Source organism: Lissotriton helveticus, chromosome 5_1, assembly GCF_964261635.1.
Source record: "Lissotriton helveticus chromosome 5_1, aLisHel1.1, whole genome shotgun sequence".
Lineage (NCBI taxonomy): Eukaryota > Metazoa > Chordata > Amphibia > Caudata > Salamandridae > Lissotriton > Lissotriton helveticus.
The window spans coordinates 268,728,932-268,751,396 of NC_136065.1; the positions used below are offsets into that span (position 1 = coordinate 268,728,932).

Sequence of the window (22,465 nt, forward strand, 5' to 3'; positions counted from 1 at the left end):
TATTTCGACCCCCCGGCTCCACGACATAACCCTGGCCCCCCTTGGAGCTGGACAAGAGTGGGGAACAGGGATGGGAATAGAGATCGCGGCCATTGGTCAGGCTACGGATTTGGCAATCCAGCCCCTGGTCATTTTACCAACTGGAGAGGCCCATTATTATCCAACAGATATGAATGCTTGGATATGGTCGACTGACCATCAGTCCCCTCCATAAACTCCAAAGCCACTATTAACACCCAGTGTCATTTTAACCATATTTCCAGAAAAACTCCGTTGCCAGGATTCACTCTGACCTCTCCGTCTGGCTCTCATATCAAGCCTTGTACCCCCTTGTTAAACCCTCGGGTTCAAGACCCTAGCTATGTCCATCCAATCCTTTCTGAGGAGACAGACACAAAGGCAACAACATACCACTTCTATCTCCTGTGTTACAAAATGTATTTCTTCCATTTCTACTCCAACCACTCAGTCCCGTGATCTACCACCCTCTGCTCATCCACAAATCACAGATTCCACTCTACCATCAACCTGGGATCTTCCAGTTATCTATTGGAATGTTGCGGGGCTTGCCCCCACATGCATCAAGCATTTTTGTAGTCGCAAACGGTGCGATTCCTTAAAATCGGCCGTTTGCGAATGCAAAAGTGCTTTTTGGGATGCATGAAGCAATTTAAGAATTCGTAACATGTGTGCGAATTCTAAAATTGCGGGTGCTTTTAAGAAGTCGCAGATGTGCGATTTCTTAAAAGCAATGCATCATTTTTTTAAAAAGTGAAAATTCGCAAATAGGGTGCCAAATTTACCGAGTGGTTGAACCACTCGGTAAATTTGGAAAAAGTGTGTAAAATGTGTAAAATGTTTTTTTTTCAACATTCATGTTACGGACACACATGTCCTTAGGACATGTGTGTGTGCAACATGATGCGAAAAATACATTTCAGGGGTGCATGGGGGGGTCCTTTGGACCCCCCCCCTGCACCCATGAAATTTTCTAAGTGCCACTCGCAATTTCCATTGACTCCTATGGACCTTTTGGCCCATAGGAATCAATGGGAATTGCGAAAATTAAGTTAAGAAATCGGTATTTCTTTGGGATTCGGTAAAAATTGCGATTTTTACCGAATCCCAAAAGAATACCGAAAATATTGATGCATATCATTTTGCATTTCTTAATTTGCGATTCCTTATTTTTCGCAAATTAAGAAATGCAAAAAGACACAATGATGCATGTGGGGGTTGGATCCAAGATACACCTTCAGTCCTGGATTGATGTGATTAATAGGCATAAAATAGTCTGCCTCCAGGAAACCTGGGCTACTGACCCAATTCATATCCAGGGCTATAAAACTTTCCATATTCCTGCTAGCCCATCTATACATGGAAGATCTAAGGGTGGCCTAGCTATTTATATTTCTAACCAAATCTCATTTACGATTAATGAAGTACCATCGGTGTCTCCAACTTTCCAAATTCTTAAGTTAGCCTCTGACAAAAGCTCCATTTATTATTTTATTAACATGTATAATAACTCTACACCTACCGACTGTGTAAAGTCTTTGATAGAAATTACCACATACTTGCATGATCAGAAAGCTAAGCACTCACAGTTACAATGCTATGTTGTGTGGGGCGGGGATTTTAATGTTTATCTATGCAGCAATTACAAAAAAGGTACCTGCGGACTCCAAGATGAGCACGATCTCCCCATCACCCACTTTACTCACTCCAGTATTGGGACTAGTTTAAACAACTGCCTCTTTTCACTAGAACTCGAATTTGCGAATGAATCAGTGTGTCCTGCTGTCGTGTTCAAGCCGACCTTTCATGGCAGAGGTCTCTCCTCTACCATTGATTTCATTCTTTGTTCGCAAACTTTAAATAACCGTTTAAAAAACTTTACAACCGGTACTGATCCTTCTAGCGATCATTACTCTAACAGTATCACCATTATATTTAATTCAGCTCCCTCTACCCATTCCAAGACTAGTCTTTTAACGCAGCATTGTCTGGAGATGGATAAAACCAACGGTTTTACAGTAAAATGGTCAAAGATCAACCCCAATGAGGTTATTAGCAGGATTATCCAAAAAACCCTTCCCTTAATATCTAATTGCCTGGAGGCGACCTCATCTCCCCAGTTGATCCTCTGTAGCTTCATTAACATCTTAGAAGCTATTCGGCAGGAGCTCACTCGCCAACATAAGACACACGATAAGGATTCCCGGGGGTGGTTTGATTCTCATTGCCGCAAAGCCCTTAGTGCACTAAAACAAGCTTTACATAACCAAGATAGGGACATGGCCTTAATAGCCTCACTAAGAAAGAATTACAAGCTGGCCCAAAAAACCCGTAAACAGGAAATAAAAAACAACCTCTGGGCCAAATTGCACGAGAGCACAAGAAACAAGGACACCACGTTGTTCTGGCGAACAGTCAAGTCCCCCTTTTTAGCGGACGATACAGCTGTTCGTCACCTAGACGTGGCAGTTCCTGCCGAAAAATGGGTAACCCACTACTCAGAGATCTTTGGTGACTCCCCTTCAACAACTGAGGCTACCAGAATCGGGGAGGCAGTCTTTACCAGGGATAACATCTATCCTATTGACCTCCACTTCGACCTTGTGGAGGTGACCGCTGCACTGACTTCTTCAAAAACCGGGAAAGCTCCCGGCCCGGATGGAGTCCCACTTGACATCTTTGTGAGCAACCTAGACCTATGGGCGCCAATTGTCATGCAAGTAATGTCTGCAGCTTCACAAGTCGGCCTTATCGATTCCTGGTCTACATCTGTGCTCCTACCCATTTTTAAAAAGGGAGAACGCGACAATCCAGCCTGCTACAGACCTATTTCCCTCTTGGACTCGCTGGGTAAGGTCGCTGGGAGACTAATCTTGGAACGTCTCCAGGACTGGGCTAAAGAGAAGAAGATCTTAACCGACCTTCAGTTCGGGTTCCGAGAGGGATTGGGCACTGTCGAACAGACCCTTAACTTGACACTACTCATGGGCAAATATGCCTGAGCCAAAGGCGGTAATCTTTATCTGGGCTACGTGGACTTAAGCTCCGCTTTCGACTGCGTAATCCACTCTAAATTATGGGAGATTCTGAATAACTTGGGCATAGATCCTTCACTCCTGAAATTTCTTCGAGAGCTCTACTCGGATGCCAAAGCATGTGTGAGGTATGGCATTAATGGCGAGCTATCGGAATCTTTCAGCATCAGAAAAGGCGTCAGGCAGGGGTGCGTCCTTGCTCCATTTCTATTTAATATTTATACAAATGGATTGGAGCAAGCGATGCTGGTAGGCAATAAGGATCTTCCCTGCATAAATACCCGGCCAATCCCTGCATTATTATATGCTGACGATTCCGTCATTCTAGCGAGAACACCAAATCAACTCCAGCTCCAACTGGACAAGTATTGTCACTATATGCTTTCTCTTGGCTTAAAAGTAAATAAATCCAAGACTTTTGTTATGCATATTGGCAAGAAAGCTCAGAAATGCAAACCTCTCTATATTGACAATACTAGGCTAGATAATGCTAGAAAATATCCATACTTAGGGATCCTAATAGACGACCACATGTCCTGGAAACCTGCCACCTCCAGCAAGAAATTGCAGTTTCAGCGCACAACAACGGCGCTGACCTCTTCCTCAAGGAAATTGGGCAAGCCCGCTCCTGCTGTGATATTGAAAATCTATCAAGCTAAATGTTTGAGCGTGGCTACTTACGGAGCGGGTGTATGGGGCTATGCTCCCGCCACTGAGCTTCAAGTGATTGAAAACGATTTCTTGAAATACGTATTAGCTCTCCCCCGTAGTGCTCCTAACTACGGTACCCACATTGAGCTCGGTTTGGATTATCTATCTGACACCATTAGATACCAACCGATCTTCCTCTGGCACCGTATCTGGACTAAGGAGCAATGCCACCTTACTCGTCCGTTAATTACCGATTGCCTGACACTGACCCACTGGAAAAAGATTCCCTGGCTTTCTTATGTTTTTAACTTTTTGAATGACTTGAATTGCCCAGCGTTTTTCACTAACCCAGTCTCATTAATGGCCATACCTAGAAAGACTTTGAAGAATTTATGTGTTACCCATTTAAGAGAACTACGCATGTGTTCTGAAATTGGCAAACAATCAAATACCCATTTAATGATGTTACAATCCTCCAATGGTATACAACCATATTTGTCTTTTTATTTGTCAAATTATGATAGATATGTTTTAACCAGATTTCGGTTTGATTCCTTTTACCGTCTTGTCTCGTTCCCTGAGCCCCTAGATTGGACTCGTGAACTAATCAGATGTCCCTGTGACGATTGTTCTACTCAGTCTACTTTGCATGTAACATTATTTTGTAGCTTTTACGAGATCCCGCGTAAACGCTGGTTGGTCCCACTTCTCCGACAATCTGGACTGAGAAGATGCAGATCTGCTCTTTTGGCACTACAGTCTTTAGACACTCCATTTGTTGCCAAATCTATAGCTTGCTTTTTAAAGGCTTGCTTGAAAATTAGTTCTCAATTAACTGTTTCTGCATCATAAATTTTTCTGTTTTTCTATGTGAATAACTTTTATTTCATCGCCGCACAGGATATCACTGTACAGACGACTTTTTCAAAAATTTAATTTATGTTTTTTGTATCTATCAGCTAATATTGCCTTTGCGGAAATTTTTTTTTTTTTTTTTTAAATTGTTGCAAATTTTCTATAATGCACTTTTATGATTGTAAATTCAATCGAAATAAAGTTTTTGATTTGATTTGATTTGAACTGCAACCCAAGTCCGCAATTTTAACAACTCAGTTAAAAAACGATCAAAGTGAACATTTACCCGTTTTTCACTAAAAGAGGTTCTTAAAGCTGCTCTTGAAAGTGTCAACCCATTCTTATGTACAAGCACTAGCAAAACCAATAAGTCTGGCATGTTTTGATGAGTGGCGTTTATTATAAGAACTGAAATGACACATACCATTCACTCGAAACCACATAGCCCCCACTAATGATCACATCTACCTGGTATTTATATAGAACAAAGTAACTGGAGTAAATGGATGTAATTTTTCTTGACAGAACATTACTAATCACAATAACCACTGGACTAACCACTAACCTTGGGTGCCGGAGTAGCAGGCTACTCGGCACCTCATCAGGGGTAGTAAGCGCTATATAAATTCAACTACAAAACTACAATGGAACAAATGGATTTGATGCTTGGAAAATAGGAAATGGAGAAACCGTTTAATTTGCAGTACTGTTGCTGTTTACATAGGGGAAATCAAGTGCTCCCATTATTATCATGTATACACAAAATAGTTTGCTTCTTTTTTACCTGAGCTACAAAGCTGTATTTAATATGATACAGATTAAGTCTGAAGAAAACCGTGCAAACTTAGACCATTAACGTACTGGATCCCCTAATTTTGACGAAGAACTGTTTGGATGTCGTTTGAGAGCGCAAAACAAGGAGAGATGACGCCTTTCCAAGGTCGCAATTGCAAAATTAATAAATATTGTCATTTTCTAAATGTTGCGATTAAATTTGCAACGTCATGAAGTTAGCAAAATAATCATGGGTAGCTTCTTGCATGAAAACCTTTAAAAACAAAGGAACTATAAGATAAAGAAAAGTGCTGGTTCTCATTCAACAGTGATAGTCACCGGACATGGATATAACCACTTTACACCTCTATTCCAAGTCAGGCTAAATCATCAACTTTACTCATGTGTGATCAAGTTAAGTACAAATAAGCATATGTGTTTTAGTATACAAACAATAACAGGTCTATAACAGACATATCTGGTGCAGAGGCTACTATCCCTAGCAAAAAAGGCAACAGGTTACCAGACAACTGAGATGATTTTACTGCAGGCAGCTAAACTGCAAAACGGCTCACAAAGTTCTGGTTAAATGTAAAGCACCTAAATGCCCACGAGTGCTAGTGTTCTATTACAGGAAAACTAAGTAAAATAAAAAACAAATAAAGTGGGTAAATGCATCAGTCATCTTGGAAAAATACACTTTCTTGTTAATCAATCACTAACCCAGAATGCCAGTGATTATGAGCAATAATGAATGTACAAAAATGCAATGGGCAAGGCTTTTTGGAGCAGTTATACTTCACAAAATGGTGTTTTTGAAAAAATCTATACTCTTCTTGCTTGATCTTTTGCGATTTTGCAGTGGCCATGTTGAGATCAGGAAAGATAAATCCAAAAACACAGCCATCTTAGAGACAGATTTACTCTGGATTTATGATACACAAAGTAGATCGTCCCAAGGCTTTGGCTCGCCTCAGCAAACACATCTTACTAATTTTTATTTCTGCGGGTTGATCTATCAATTTAGCCAAAGAAATGAGACCTGCATTTCTGTATTTCTTCAGAATTTTGGTGTAGCAGATATCGTTTTCCCAGATAAGCCCACACACTCTCTTAGAACACAATATTACCCCTCTCCACTTCCTAGAACGATAATTATTAGTGTGCTCTTTCCATCGGGAAGGGCAGTACCTTCTAGACAGAATCTAATAACAAAAGACCATTTTAACAGGGGGATCCTCCCAAGTCAATTCAATCCAATAATTGTATTTGGCATATGTCAGCATGGCCATAAAAGCACATCAGCATAGCAATAAAAGCACATAATATTGCAATCAATATAACATAATGACAAATACATAATTAAAAACTCATCAGATTTTATCCGGATTAAAAGAATAAAACAGACAAAAAGCATTAAAAAAAGAAGTAACTCACACTAAAAGAAATGCAGCAGACGCAAAATAGGGCAAGAAAAGTCAGTACAACCCACCCTAAACAATACAGTACCCAGTTACCAAGTATTCCTAAGTACTTTCCTTGTTTTAATTACATAGGCTAGGTAAGACGCTAAGGGGGGGGACTTTATATCGATCATTTACATCAGGTATTGATAAGCTGTTTTAAAAGTAAACAATCCTTCTATTAGGAAACAGGGCCTTATACACTTTTTTTGCCTTCAAGGTAGAAATTGCAAAAAATTGTTACGGTTAAGGTAGATTGAGAACTCTTATTTTAACAGGGGCATTTAGTGTCTTTGAGTACCCACTTGGAGCCCGTAGGAAATGAACCCAAATTATGAAAAATGGAGCGATGGAATCTTGTTCAAAGGAATCGGTGATATGAGTTATGAACCCAACCAAGACCGCTCTGAAATCCCTGGTGGGTTAAATAAGATAAGTAAAATTTTAACCGTCTGTCGAGTCTCCTCCCCCCCAAGTGAGGAATTAGCCCACTTTGCTCCAGAATATTTTTGGGGAACTGTGTTATCCCTTCCGGGAACTTACACAAATGCGTGTCATTGTCTCCGATAGTTTCAAAAGACTTCATAATCGTGGAAAGCCATGAAATCTTATACATACAATCCAGTGACATTCAGTCCCTTATAATGTCATGGGTTAGCTATGCTTCGTTGTTTGACCATATAGAGTACCAAAGTAGCATGGGCTTCTGTTCTACGACCTCGCTATGGGGCATAAACCTAATTCAAGGTATAACATTATGCTAGAAGTTGATTTTGAAACTGCCATCAGCCTTTTCAGAAATGTATCTTCTTGTTTTTGCAGTATTTTGTTATCCTTCACAGTCCAAATACCTGCCCCATATGATGCGGCAAAAACTGTCTTAGCATTACATCATTTTAATATTTCTGGTATACATTTAGATCCTAGCTTAGATGAAAATATTAAATTGGCCTCATTATTTCTAGCCATATTCACAACACAGGTTTCTCTGCGTTCTTCCACTCTGCATTTGCTGTGAATCTAAGGCCTACCATGCTTAAGTGATTTGTACTAGCGAATTTCTTTCCCCTTAGATTAAAAAGGATAAGCTCTCCCTTTCTTGGTTCTGCATGACATTGCAAAAGTCTTGCTTTGATTTATTTTAAGGTCAATACCTTCCATAAAATTTTGAAAAGAAGTAATAAGAATTTGTAGGCTCACTGGGGATAGTGCTAAATTACAGTATCATCTGCATGTAGCAGAATGGGTACCGATCTAGCTGCTACTTTACGGTAGTCTGTGCCAAGTGGTTGGAGCTATTCATCAATGGCATCAATATAGACAGTAAAAAAAGAAAAGGGCCACAACACACCTCTATCCTACCCCCCTACAGTTGCTAAAAGGATCAATTATTTCACCCTGTTTCCCATACTGAACCTTTACTGTGAGCTTGCTGTACATGTGAGCAAGTAGTGGAACAACTTCATTTGGGGCCCACAAGATTGCATACATCTCCACGACATCAAATGCACTGCTTAGGTCCATGAAGCACATAAGTAAGTTGCCTGGCCTAGCTTTTAAATATTTGCCAATAATATGATGTAAGTTAACGCTCCACGGTTCCTAAGCCCCTTCTGAAACTATATTGTTAATTGGAAAGTATGTTTTTGGCCTTGGCCCAATCCTGTAATCTCTCCAGTAATACTCTACCCAATAATTTAGCTGAGTTATCAAACAATGAGATTGTTCTACAGCATATTGGATCCAGTCTAGAGCCTTATTTGTGTATGGGATTATTACAGACTCAGACCAGGAAGTTGGAATACACCCCTTCCCTGCTGCAAAACCTATGTAAGCAGGGGCGCCCATAGATCCGATTGGTACTTATATACGTCAATGGGAACTTCATCTGGGCCCTCAGCTTTCATCTGTACGACCTTGGCTAGGGCTATCTGGACCTCCTCATTCTCAACGTTAATATCAAGTTGGGTTGTATTATAAGAAGGGCTATCTTCAGCATTTAACTTGTGGACTGGATCAAAGATTAAAGTAAAATGGACCACTAAGACATCTACCCATATAGAATTCTCTATATTCAGCCCAGCGTCATCATTAAGAAAAGGGTAATTTACTGTCCTCCAAAACAGATTATCCTTTTTGTTAGCCACCTGGACAAGACTGATCCAGGCTCTATCCTGCAAATTTTTCTTTCTCAGTTTGATGCCCTTTTAATATTGCTTTCTACTATTTGCAACGGCGACCTGATCCCTAAAAACGTGTGCGTGCTTTGGTACAGAGGTTATCAAACCACCCCTTACACCTTTTAGAATTGACCCCAACCTCTTTACTCAATTGTTGATTTATAGATTTTGAGATTCCAGGGTGTGCATTTAAAACTACGGTAGGTTCAACATTATCCTCTAAAGAAGAGTACAAGAGCTCTATATCAGCCCTCAGAAGCTCACCCATGAATTGATCACAGTCAATGCCTGTCCAATTGGTCCGTACGTATTTCTATCCTTATAGGTAGTTAAAATCAATAGCTTCCTTATTATTATTCATGGTTGAGGGCAGCATATGTGACATTAGAGGATTGTGCTCCCTAAGGCAGTTTTTACCTATCACAATATTAGATGGAGTCGCTCTTCGATTTCTAGAAACTAGTATGTGGTCGATATTACTCTGACCCCTGGGCCAATGACTGCATATTGCTTACTAGCTTAACCATTGAAATTTGGAGCCAGAAGGATCAAATCATATCTCAGTTCTAGATTATTAAGATGAGTGCCATACAGGCACTTAGTAAAATGATCAATTCCATCATTGTGCGAGTCATCAAAACTACACACCTTATCTACTGTTAAAGAACATCTGGGCAGATTAAAATCACCTGCCCATATTATTAACAGTTCCTGATCTCTTTCTATAAAAAAATCCTCCAAGACATGTTCCAAATAAATTAGACCTTGTACCCTAGACTTATCATCAAATACATTATTGTAATAACTTATGATCAGAATGTCTACATTTCAGTTGGTACTTAACAAGATGAATTGATAAAAAAAGGTGAGGCCAGATAGATTTCAATGAGCTAGAATGAAGCCACTGTGGAGATCAGAGCCATCAAGCCCCCCTTATCTCTTCCCCTGCTAGATGCAGTGGTCGCTGTACAAATTGTTGCAAAGCCATCTGTTGCCATATCCTTAGCGGACCAGTTCTTTTGAAGGGAAACTATATCTAACCTGATGGCAAACGTTTCCCAGGCCTTGGTTATTAATTTGTCGGCCAAACCTGCTATATTTCATGAGACAAACCCCACAGGTTTAGGCTGGCCTTATTCCGGCTTATTATTAGGCTATTTGGAGAAGTCATGTGGTGCTGTGGAGCGACCATAAGCCACTTACTAAAGTTATGTTCACAAAGGGGTTGTATGCTGCATCGCCCTGGTTGGTGACATTGTCTGTAAAACATGTATGGTGTATATATAGTCTATGCTTGGTTTACGGAACAAAATTGCAGATTTCTTAAGCAGATTACCACTTCCTGTGACAAATGCGCCAGAAGATGACATTGAACAGTATAGTGTGGCTACTGAAGGGGAAGAGTGGATATGATTTTGCCTGAGGAATGGTGTAAAGCTTACAAAGAAGATTCCCTCTTAACCTATGTAAAGGCCAGAAATTTAGAAGGCTGACCGGCAAACAGTGCACGAAACGACCCAAATGGGTATTGGGAATTGAGCCAAAAGAGCGGCATGGAATCTGGAGGTTCTAAAAGGAACAATAAATGAGGCAAAGTATATATACAAGAAATATTATGATGTGGAGCATGGCTGTCCACCTGTCAATTTGCAAGTGGGAGATACGAGGAGAGTAAAACATTGGAGTTGCGAGACGTGGGCAGAATAGATATGCAATACCTCAAAGTGGAAAAAATACTTTGTAACGCTACTTTATTGAGCAACAGAAATGTACAACATGAGTTCCTTATCCATATGCAACAACTGGAGTGTGTCAGTTGGTGAGGAAGAAAAGAAACCTTTTGATTGGTTAATTGATGAGGGGGAAGTTCAATCCACAGAGAAGAGGTTCATACACCAAATAATAGCGGGGGGGTCTGCTCCTGTGTATTATTACATATGTGAATGAAGAACTTATATATACAATATGAACTGTGCTGAATAGTTTTCACAACAAATTTTATTTATTGGTTAGGTAAAAGCATATATGTGGCTCTCCACAATCAGGAGATCACCACCAAAAATCACGACACGTTTCAGCATTATTGCATATGTGCTGAATAGTTTTGACATTTGTTTTCATTTGTTGTTTTCGTTATTGAAAAAAGGGAAGATGTGTTGTGAAGTTAGTTGAGGGTATGAATGTTATCTATGTAATGGGGTTGGCTGATGTCATGGGCTGCTACGTAATTAGCAGTGCAGTAAGATAGAGATTAGAGCTGATCAGAGGTGGAAGTATCTGCAGTTTGTGTACCAGGATTACATTAATGAAGTGCATTCCAGAAAATCGTGTGGAGAATCTTCCTTACACATTCGTATATGGAAAAGGACTCATAGCCAGCAAAATATTTCCATTTCCACCCTCCTACTAATGGGCTATAACCTTCGTTTTAGCTTGTACTTCTAATCAGTTCTTTGATCTTCATTATTGGAACCAATGTCTACCTTTACTAGCTGGGGCCTCAGTAAATCAACAGTAGCCATGACAGGAAATCTGACTGATAGCACCAAAACATCTTTCGCCCATACATCACATCTATGGATTCCCACTTTGAGTTAGCGCAACATAATGTTTGTAACCCCAGCAACTACACAGACAAGGGTGAAAGTCATCTAAACCCACTTTGCTGCGCCACATCCTCTCCATTCAGAAAGTATGCCAACGTTTCACTAGCATGGTACTACAATCCCAGAGTATCGACCCTGACTCACCCAACTCATTTGTAAAGCCTACAACATGACCAAATAATCCATAAATTATACATAAAGAAATAATCCATTTAAGTATACCCAGATTGTCCCCCGGCAGCACACAAAGTAGTACAAAAAATAATAGTGAGTTCTGCACACATCTAATATTACTCAGTTTGGTGAAAAACTTTTAATTAGATTTTTTTTTTTAATGTATCCTTATTTCATATTTTGTTTTATACAGATCTCCACAGTAGCTTTCCAACAATCACCAACCAATGCGCCCGTGATTCAAGGCCTCTTACTAGGCAGTCACACCATCGTGTCAAACCCCTGTATGTTGCACACCACATTCAACATGCACCCTGATGGTCTGCCTGTTGGACGCAGCACTGTGGAGTTAACAAGAGGAGCTTAAGGCTTCTCACAGTCCAGGACAAGATCAAGGAACGTGAAGCTTTCCTGGACTTGCGACTTGGCAGGACCCCTAGATGCTTGGCTGGCCTGGGACATCAATATACCAAGCAATAGTTTGTAGCGTTCCCTGCACCTTACCACATATATGTTGAAAAGAATAATCAACATAATTTTGAAAAAAATCTGTAGATTGTGTTGGTCCATAATGGAACGTAAAACATCAATTAGAAGTTAGATCAATACCAAGAAATCTTAAAATAAAATATAAAACATGTGTAAGAAACAATGGAGAACAGTTTGTTTTATATTAAAAATACACCATCTGAAATACAAATCTACTGCAGGAGTCTTTGTAATGTTCAACTACCGCTGATTTTCCAGACAGTAAGTAAATACCACCTAACAGGGCTGCTGAAAAGAAAGAAAAGAAGATACTAAAGAAGTAACTATATTACCTGGATCAACCGCTTGGACACGAACTGGGGAATCACAACATATCGTGAAACCATAACCATCCCGTCCTCGATGAACTGCAATCTAAAGAAAAATGTAATACAATCACTGTTTGAATTGCAGTTTGTAGGCATGTATATTATGCTTCAGGCATTAAATCCATTTTATGAATGCTCCTCACAAATCATCTCTAGAGACGTCCACCTTCTGAAAGATGTGAGCTCCACTGGTCTTAAACAATTCAAAATGATGGGGAGCCCAAATTAAGAGAAGCCATGACTAGCTCCATACACACTTCTAAGGTGAGTACTTGGAAATGGTGTGGTTTTTAATAAAACATATTTACCAGATCTGAACAAGGCATTGACTCTAGTACACCACAACATGAGAAATGAAAAGGTACCTACCCTCAAACATCATCCTTGGCCTGGTAGCATTCACTGAAGTCACTGAAAGGGTACCGGACTCTTAAAACCAATAACACCTTTGGTGTGGTGGCAGTATTTTGTACACCAAAGTGATGGTCACACAAGAGCACAAACAGAACAGCCCAAGGTCATAAGATCGACATCGATTAATACTCTAAGCTGGACACAGTAAAATTATACGACCACATGTTTTGTTGCTTGCAGTAGAGGATGTTATTCTAAAGAAACTTAGGAATAAGGTTGAATACTCTACCCCCTCCCACAAACACCCAAAGCAGTCAACCCCCAAAAATAGCAATTAATAAAAGACTAATAAAAGAAAAAAAGGCCTCAGCAACCTCATCAGTACAAGATACAGCCTATTAAGTAAGACTATTGTTGTAATCCCGACCTGCTGCTCCTTTAACGACTTACGTATTTACCTTTTGTTCCGATTCCTGCAATTAAAGAGTTTCCTTACGTCTTTTCCTCCCCACTTTGTACAGTTCTCCACTCCTATTTTGACTAATTCCACTCCTTAGCCAGTGAAACTATACCTGCAGGATTCCTCAAACTGAATCCACTCACATATACTTGTCTCCACATTCATCAAAGGGACTGAAACATTTCTCTGAATTTGCCCCTAGCAATACAGATAATCAACAGCAGTGCTTTCTGGATCACATAGATTCACATTGTACTATAAAGACTATAAGGGTATTTCCCTGATTATAGACATTGTACCATTTCCACTGCCTCAGGATCAGTGCTGTAGCCATACCACTGGAGGACCTCTCCTTGTCCAGTCTGATAAACTGGTAAGCAGTAGTTCCAAAAGGGATTAGGGAGGCAACTCATTGGATTGATAGTCTAGGGCATAATTGTCTCTCCAGACACCAGAACCTGGCCTCAGTATAGGAAGGCTGTTTAGTTCTCCTATAAAACTAGTACAAATCACTGTCCAAAATTAATACCATGTCTCAATATTTCCCTTCTTCAGAAAACTGACTGAAAAGGCAGTCTCATCCCAAATGCACTTCAAACGTTTTATCTGGTTGCAGTTTGAGAAGCAGGACAGAGATGGGAGTCCTTTTCTGTAAAAGCATAGACGATCTAAAGCAATAATCGAAAATAAAGCTCCTTGAGTAAATATCACTGAATGCAGTCATAGGTGTCTTGGATGACACTTTATTTTCTGGATAATGTAAACTCTGTCTTCTGGTTATGCTCGCAAGTTCAGCAACTTAATATGATTGGTGATGATACACTACTTGCAATCTTGAGAGCACAGATAAGCTTCAAAGAGAAATTTCTGAAATTGTCTTCCTTCCTTCTCTCATCTATCTCAAATGTAGGAATCTAGATTCTAGCAGACCACTGGCTTCTCTTCTACCCTGTAGTGTGCACTGTGGCTATTGATTAATACAATGAGGGGTTCCAGATAACTTCATCTCTAAGTGAATGTCTAATCCAATGTAAAATGAGGGCAGTGACAAGCTCATTCACTCAAACTTAATCCTATCAAAACTGTTCTGTTTTTTTCACTCCAAAAACTCCCCAGTAACATTCCAAACCTAGCTTGAAATCTCTTCCTAAATGAAATCCTTCCAACCACAGTCTCATATGCAAAATTGATAGTTTTTACCTCTGTAACAAGCCTGATGTTACAGCCATAAATCTCTAGACTTTTAGCAATGTATCCATCACAAGAAGCTAAGACCTTGGAAAAGAGGACTGTAGAACTTGCTGCTAATAAGCCAAAATACGTTCAACTGAATTAATCTATATTTAACTAGCGGCCCGTCCCGACGTTGTCCGGGGATGAAATAGAATGTCTGCAATGGTTGGAACAAATACAAATAGTAACGGAGGCAGCATTAGCTAAGGCAGTATGGTTAGTAGGTCCAATACCATGTACTTGTTCTGATGAGTAAAATGTTCCATTTTGCAATTATAGGACGTCTTCTTTACCTGTCTAGTCGAGCTGTGCATAGACGCTAACGCTCGGTGTCCATTCCAGTCGAACATGTGCCTCCGCTTGTCCAGCCAGTGTCAGGAAGCGCCACAGTGATCGGTGCCTCTGCAGCGCCAACGTTTAGCGCGTGTGGCTGCTGTTACGTCCCTTGGCCTCACAGTGCCCGACAGCGGCCCCGCGATGCTGTGCGTGTGTCAAACACAGCCCGTGGAATGTGTATTAGCGCCGCAGAAGCGCCTCAGCACCCGCTGACGAATGCGCCGAAGTCCAGTCTCTGCGTCCGTTCAGAAGCCCTCGTTCAGTAGCGCTGAAGGTGACCAGGTGCTCTTCTAGTTGTTGTCGTTGCCGCAATATGTGAACGTGTGTGTCCGCTACAGCCGACGCCCTGATCGCCGCAAAATGCACGCACTCCCCAAACACGGCGCGGTGCACTTAGACGCCCCACATCGCGTCGCCATAACTCCTGCTTCTGAATGCATACGGCGTCTCCGACGGCACACGCCCACAACAATGCTGAAGGACACGCCCACTCGTGTTAGAATGGTAGTCCCACACAGAATGCTTATCGCAAGCTGTATAAAACCGCCGGTTTTTGCCGAATGCACACGCCCATCGCTTCACAGCAGAACGCACACGCCCACAACAGACTACTTTGTCCAAAATGTTCTTTTTCTTTTCTAATGTATATGTTGGGCTGGTGCATAGCCATGTCCATCTGCTGATACTCTCCTTTCCAATGCTGTATTGGGTGTTCCGGTTGGCGCTGTGGTTCCGGAGCTTACCCGCCTCAACGGTTTGGGCTCTCTCTTTATAATATTAATATGGATGGTCACAGTTTGGCCCAGCAAGGACCAGGAGACTCACCACAGCAAGGGGTGTCAGGGCAGGCCTGAAGCAACCAAGGTAGCCCAAGAAAATCAGTGCTGTCCCTCAAATGGGCCCACAGGCCAAAGGCACAGGAGTCGCGAGGGGACCTCTAGCAGTTTCACAAAACAACAGCTAGCAGGGCACGGAGTGCGAGGAGGCCCAAGTACTTTGTAAGAAATGTGCCCAGAGGTTGGGGCTATCGATCACCCAATGCACTTAGTTGGGGAACGCTAATAAGCATATGCACTTGCAAATGTACGAGGTGCATAGAGCTTCGGGTTATGCGGTCCCCACGAGGGATACTGGCCTCAAACTCGGTGAGAGGGTAGCTCGACCTCAAGGAACGCAGGAACCCACCTCCTGTGTTGCTGGAGCCTTCGGAGTCCACAGGAGCTCAGGATCAGCAGACCTGTCAGTTACGGTACGGTGCCTGCGAATGCAGGGGAGAGACTCCTTCCCCACAAGGGAGATACTTCAGTTGTCCTTGATGCTCCATAGGTCCTGCACGGATCCTGCATGGTGCAAGGGCACAGACGAGGCTTTGGATGGAGAGGGAGACGAAGTCGGGCCCAGTCGAAGTCCAGAGTGTCCAGACGGTCGAATGTCAGTGGTTTCTTGATCAGAATCTTGTCCACGTCAAATCTAGGGTCCTACAGCCAGGTAAGCCCTTAAGTACCCACGGGAGAGGGTTGGACCGATTCAGGGGACCCTCCCAGGGGAGGGTCAGGACAGTGGGGAGGATACTCCCATGTCATTTGTCCAGTTTCGTGCCAGAGCAGGAGCCAACGGCTCCCAGAACTGGTTTGAAATGGACTATGCACAAGGACTCCAAGTGTGCCCCAGATGCAGACTTTCAGGCACTTTGGAAGTGCACCCACCTAGCCCCAATACACTAAATCCGATCTGGGAGGGTGTCACACCTCCCTGTTACAGGATGCCTATTGTCCTGCCTTCCCCTTCCCGAGCTTGGCTCGGCAGCAGGAGGGTAGAAATGTGTCTCTGGTTGGCAGCAACCATTTTGTGCTGCCCGAGGCGAGAAGGCTGGTACCGGGAAGACCAGTGACCCCACAAAGCTCGCTTCAGAAGGGTGGAATCATACCTCGCACACCGGTTACCGGTATGAATTCAAGGTGTTTGATACCAAACATGACATGTTTTGTTGCAACCGTTTGAGATAGCATTTTACGCGAGCACATAATGCCCCTCTACCTATATGTCTGGCTGCGTCACTGACAACCCGGGAGAATGGTCACCGAATGCTGCAGAGGGGATCTGCTCATGCATGGGCAACCTCTCGTAAAACTCCGCACCCTGCCTTCAGGATTATCAAGGCTGCTATGGGGTGACTTATAGGTTTTAAGTGTAGAGACCTATAAATATATTGTAAACCTATATCTAAAGTAAGTGGTGAAAGCACCTGCTTGCACAGGCTGCAATGGCAGGCCTGTAGTTCCATTTTGCATGGCCTCTCATGGGTGGCATAATACACGCTTCATCCCTTGGGAGGCATCTGGGATACCCAGGCCTTGGTACATGTGTACCATATACTAGGGACTGACAAGGGTACCCCAGTATCCAATCTGGAGTGTACCCAAGTATATGCATAACATTTTAAAGAGAAAGCAGAAAGGCTGGGGTCCTGATTAGCAGGATCCCAGTCAGACTAGTCAAAAACAGTGTAACGTCAAGCAAAAAGTGGGGGCAACTATAAGAAGCAGATCCTACTTTCTATAGTATTATTCCCATTGCTTTTGCTGAGTAATCCAAGTGTCAGTTAACATAAAAAAGTCTATCTAATTAACTGATTGGTTATTCGTATTTATTGGCTATTCGCATTAGCGACCAATATGTTACACGAAAACACCCCCTCTGTTTCTTCAGGGCTGAAACCAGTTTTCATGAAATCCACTAAACACAAATCGATCTCAAAAACGATGCGTTCCATCCAAAAGTTATTTTACTTATTTAGGAAAAGTTCCCATAGTTCACTATCTGACCAACAGATGCATCAAGGATTTAAACTGTTTTCATGCGTCAAAAAAAACACGCACACAGTATGTTTGGTATTCAGCTTTTATGTCTCATTTCTGAGCCTTGTATTGTGCAATCTCCTTTTCTGAGGTTGCTAGGTTGGGTTCTATTGTGGAACTCTTCCCATCCTTGTCGCCAAAATGAGGGCTTCTCCTTAGGATAAATAGCAGGCAGGAGACCAAAAGTAGTTGAAGAAACAGTATAAGTTTATTGTACATCTCATGCAAGGGACCTCAGCCACCAATAGTCCAAGCCAACTGACAAACGCTCTCCAATAATGACATTCTCTCGCAAGGGGGAAAGTTCCACAATAGAACACAACCTAGCAACCTCAGAAAAGGGGATTGCGCAATACAAGGCATAGAAAGGAGATACATCAAAGCAGAATACCACAGTATGTTGTTGAGCGATCCAAAATGTCACCATATGCTACCACAGTCTGTCCAAGGAAGACTTGAAAAACTGCCCGGTTCTGACAATGCTTTGAATGCTAGATTCAGACAGCAAGATGTGAGCCCCCACCCCTTTCCTCCAGAAGGCACTGCACTCAGTCTAAGCAAGCATTGCTTTTTTGGAATCAGGCGTGCCAGAAGTACAATTACAACACTTGCCAGGAGGCTATTGGATTGATTCTGTCAACAGGCGTGTTCCAAAATCACTGCTTTCCAATTGCCACTCAGGTTTGTTTTCCATTACAGTGTTAAGCTCTCATGAGTGGCTTTGATGATATATATTTACTATTCTATAAAAAGGCTCATCAATGAAGAACCAAAGAATGGCTTATACCAAAGTTGTAAGGGAGAATAACCACTGACTGTTTAAATGAATTGCAGTTAACTAAACTAAAAGTACATTTATTTTATTCACTGTTGAATATTTTGGGCTGCCACCCGCTGTTCCCACCACAGCAACTTCATCCACACTCAAAACATCTGAAAGGCTGGAAGTTGCTGCCCAAGACTGCAATACAAAATGCAGGGAAACTATCAGATGAAAACCCTACTTAGTGGAATAAATACATTTTACTTACTTAGGAGGAGGCCACAGGAGAAGAGACAGGACACTATCCCATAAAAGTTGACATTGTTGGATAGAGTGCATATATTAGTCATCTATTTTGGTCATCACGATGAACGAAGTAAACTCTTGCAAAATGTTCATTGTAACCTATTAATATAAAGCTTACTACCCCTGACGAGGCATTAAAGTGCTTTGCAGTGAGTAGCATGCTACTTCTGAATCAAAGGTTAAATGTAAATAGAAAGCAGATTAGTGTGAGCTTCCTTGTCCTTGTAGGGTTTGATGTGTCGACAGCTCATGTGTTAACTATTGTTTTGAATAGGGATACATTAACTGAAATGGATTAGTAAAGGAAAGATGCGAGGTGTGGGAGCGGTTAACATTTGCACCTGTTAGTTGGATGAGTGTGTAGATAGAGAGGAGTCTGGAAAACATGTATGGGCGTCAATTGTACTCTGAAAGTTTTGGGATGGGTCAGAGTGTACATATACATACAGACCCACATGTGCATACAGGTATTAACATTTACATGGATAGATGAACAAGTCACCTCTGGTGACGCCTTTTCTGGTAGACACTAACTGCAGATTCGTCACCTCAGAATATTCCTCAGGCATCAGACTGAATCCGGAAAAATTTGAGCAGTACCTCTACATGCCGATAGATGGTGTCGGTGGCTCTGCCTCAATGTTGTCCATATTGGAAGTGGCCTGCGGGGTGCCTATATAGGGGTCACCCCAGCACACTAACACAAGTTTATTTCTTGCCTATTTCCACATCAAAAACACGAGCCACACCATAATGATTGTGGGCAAGTGTGCAGTCTAACGGCATCTTCTAAGTGAAGAGCCCAGTTCACAGTAAGGGAAAGTCCGTAAGGAACCTGCAGTTCGAGTCTATACCGGAAAAAGTGCTACTGAAGATAAGCAACTTGTTCTTTTGATAGAGACTTCTAACCATAGATTCCTCACAGTAGAAGAGATCCTTCCCAGAGGTTGGTCTGTGAACGGTCTTGAATCAAAAAGTCCTGTAGGATCGAACAGGCAAAGCTCTCGTATTAATGGACCTAACTCTCCAGGCAGTAGTATCTTGTGAAAGTGTGGAGTGACGCCCATGTAGCAGCATACAGATGTCCAGGACAGGAACACCGCGTGCTAATGCAGTAATAGCGACCTTGAGGTTGGTGGAATGCCCACGCAAGCCTATAGGGTGCTGCTTCTTAGCTAGTGCAAAGCAGATTTTGATGCGGAGTACAATCCATAAGAAGTCTCACCTGGCAGCTGTACGTGAGTTCATATGGAGAACACATAAGATATGTAAAGATCGAATTAAGGTCCCATTGGAGCATTACAAAAGGATTAGGCGGGAACAGATGCTGTAAGTCCTTTTAAGGAAACATGTCACAAACGAATACAGAGTGGGGTAATCCAGCAACTGGAAAAGCACTGAAATGGCAATAAGATAACTTTTAATAGTGCCCAGGACACGGCCTTTCCGAGCTAAAGGCACCACAAACAACAGAACCTCAGACAGAAGGAGAAAATGGATCAGCTCTCTGAAAGAAGCACTGAGCCACAATCGTGTTCCAATGGCAGGCGTAAACGTTTTTTGGTGAGAGATGCCTTGCTGCCGGAATAACATCGCAGATCTCGGAAGGAAGATTGAAAACACTCAGCTGTAGCCGGTCAATCTCAAAGTTTGAAGGTGGAGATTGCAAAAGCATGGGTGTAGAATACTTTCCTGAATCTGCGACAGCAAATCTTCAGAGTGGCAACCTAACAGATACTCAGGCCCAGGAGTTCTGGATACCATACTCTCCATGCCCAATCAGAAGCCACTAGAATGATTTGGGCTCAGTCAGTCCTGATCTCTTAAGAACTCAGAACAGGAATGGTATCAGTGGAAAGGCATACAGGAGTTCAGAGTCTCACTTGAGGCAAAACGTGTCTCCAAGTGAGCGACTCTTTGGAAACTCCAACACGCAGAAGTGCCGACATTGCGTGTTCTCCGTAGTGGCAAACAGATTGAGCCAAGGCACTCCCCATTCGTGGAAGAGACGTTGTGCCACCTCTGGGTGCAATTGCCATTTGTGATCCACCAAGTGTTGATGGCCGAGTTTGTCTGCCCTGGAATGTAAAGCGCCTGCCAGGTGGCTCGCCACAGGAAATCCCTTGGTGGTGGTACAGTCATTTCCAGAGGCACAAGACCCCCTGTCAAAGGGTACATAACCCCAGCACACCCTTTTTGTTGCAGGGCCACCTGAACTAACCTACCCTTGATGGATTGAAGAAAGGCTTTCAACATCATGCGGATGACTTCAGCTTCAGAAGGTTGATATGGAGCCCGGACTATGCTGGAGACCAGAGACCTCTGATCTCCATCCTTCCCAGAGGGCCACTACAACCCAAAAGTGATGCATCTGTAATCACTATCCGCTCTGAAGAGGAAGGGAGAGGGGTACACAGCAGGCCCAATCACGGTCCAGTATCCACCACTGCAGATCTCCGGCAGTCTCCTCTAAAATATCAACTGTTGACTGAGACTTTAGATCCCTCTACAGAGCCCAAATATGCCATCTAGCATGCTCGACTAGCAGGATGCAGTAGGCTATCAGTCCCAGCAGTCAGTCTATCTCACTGAAAGCCAAGAGCAAGGCTGAAAGATTGGGATCATAACCTTTTTGGGTCCTGGACTCTCCTTTCCGGAGAAAAGGCTTGAAACGGGACCATGTCCAGAATGGCTCCAATGAAAAGAAGTGTCTGAGGAGGAGTCAGGTGTGAACATGAAACGTTGATTTTGAACCCTAAAGATGACCGGAGGTTCTCTGTAGTCAGGAGGTGGTTGAAGACTGCCTTGGCGAACTCCACCTTCAACAGTCAGTCGTCGAAGAAAGGGAAGACTGGCACCACTGACCTCCATGTTCTGCCACCACCGTCATCACTTTTTTTTAAAAAAAAATTTTTAACATCCGAGGAGTGCTGGTGAGACCAATGGGGAGCACAGAGAACAGAAAATTCCCTTGTCTGATCATGAAACTCAGGTAGCGTTGCAGGGACGGCAGGACAGGTATATGAAAACAGGCGTCATGCAGGTCCAATGCCACAATCCACTGTGCAGGGGGCAAGGGTAGACAAGACCTGGGCAAGGGTAGCATTTTTAATTTCTCCTTACAGAGAGAGGCATTGAGAAGGTGCAGGGCTAAAATAGGACAAAGGCCTCCATCGTCCTTAGGCACTAGAAAGTAGCGGGACTAACAACCATGTCTTACTTCAAGTGCTGGCACCCTCTCGACAGTCTCTTTGGCCAAAAGGGCATGCACTTCCTGCCACAAAATCTGGAGTTACTCTTGCCGCAAAATGGGGAGACAGTCCTCCATCCGTAGCTGGGGGACAATGGAAGGTGCAGAGGCGAAGAGAGGAAGGCTAAGTCATATTCTCAGCAAATGATCTGCAGGACCCATCTGCAGGACAAACTCAGGAAGATCTTAGAAAACTGCCTCTCACTAGTTGACTGTGTTCCACTAAGAGCATGCAAAAAGGGTTGTGCAGGTGGGGATCTGGGAGGTGGGCAGTGGACTGGGTAGCCCATTG

The 22,465-nt window shown here is 42.6% G+C and overlaps 1 protein-coding gene across 3 annotated transcripts in view; it reads right to left on the reverse strand.

Annotated features, from left to right (window-relative positions):
* The window catches only part of RGS3 (regulator of G protein signaling 3), a 945,383-nt gene that overhangs the window by 495,485 nt on the left and 427,433 nt on the right, over window positions 1-22,465 (reverse strand). For all 3 annotated transcript variants that reach the window (XM_078642175.1, XM_078642174.1, XM_078642173.1), the window contains one exon: window positions 12,578-12,659. In XM_078642175.1, coding sequence (XP_078498301.1) covers window positions 12,578-12,659 — 82 coding nt within the window. The remainder of the gene's footprint in view (window positions 1-12,577; window positions 12,660-22,465) is intronic.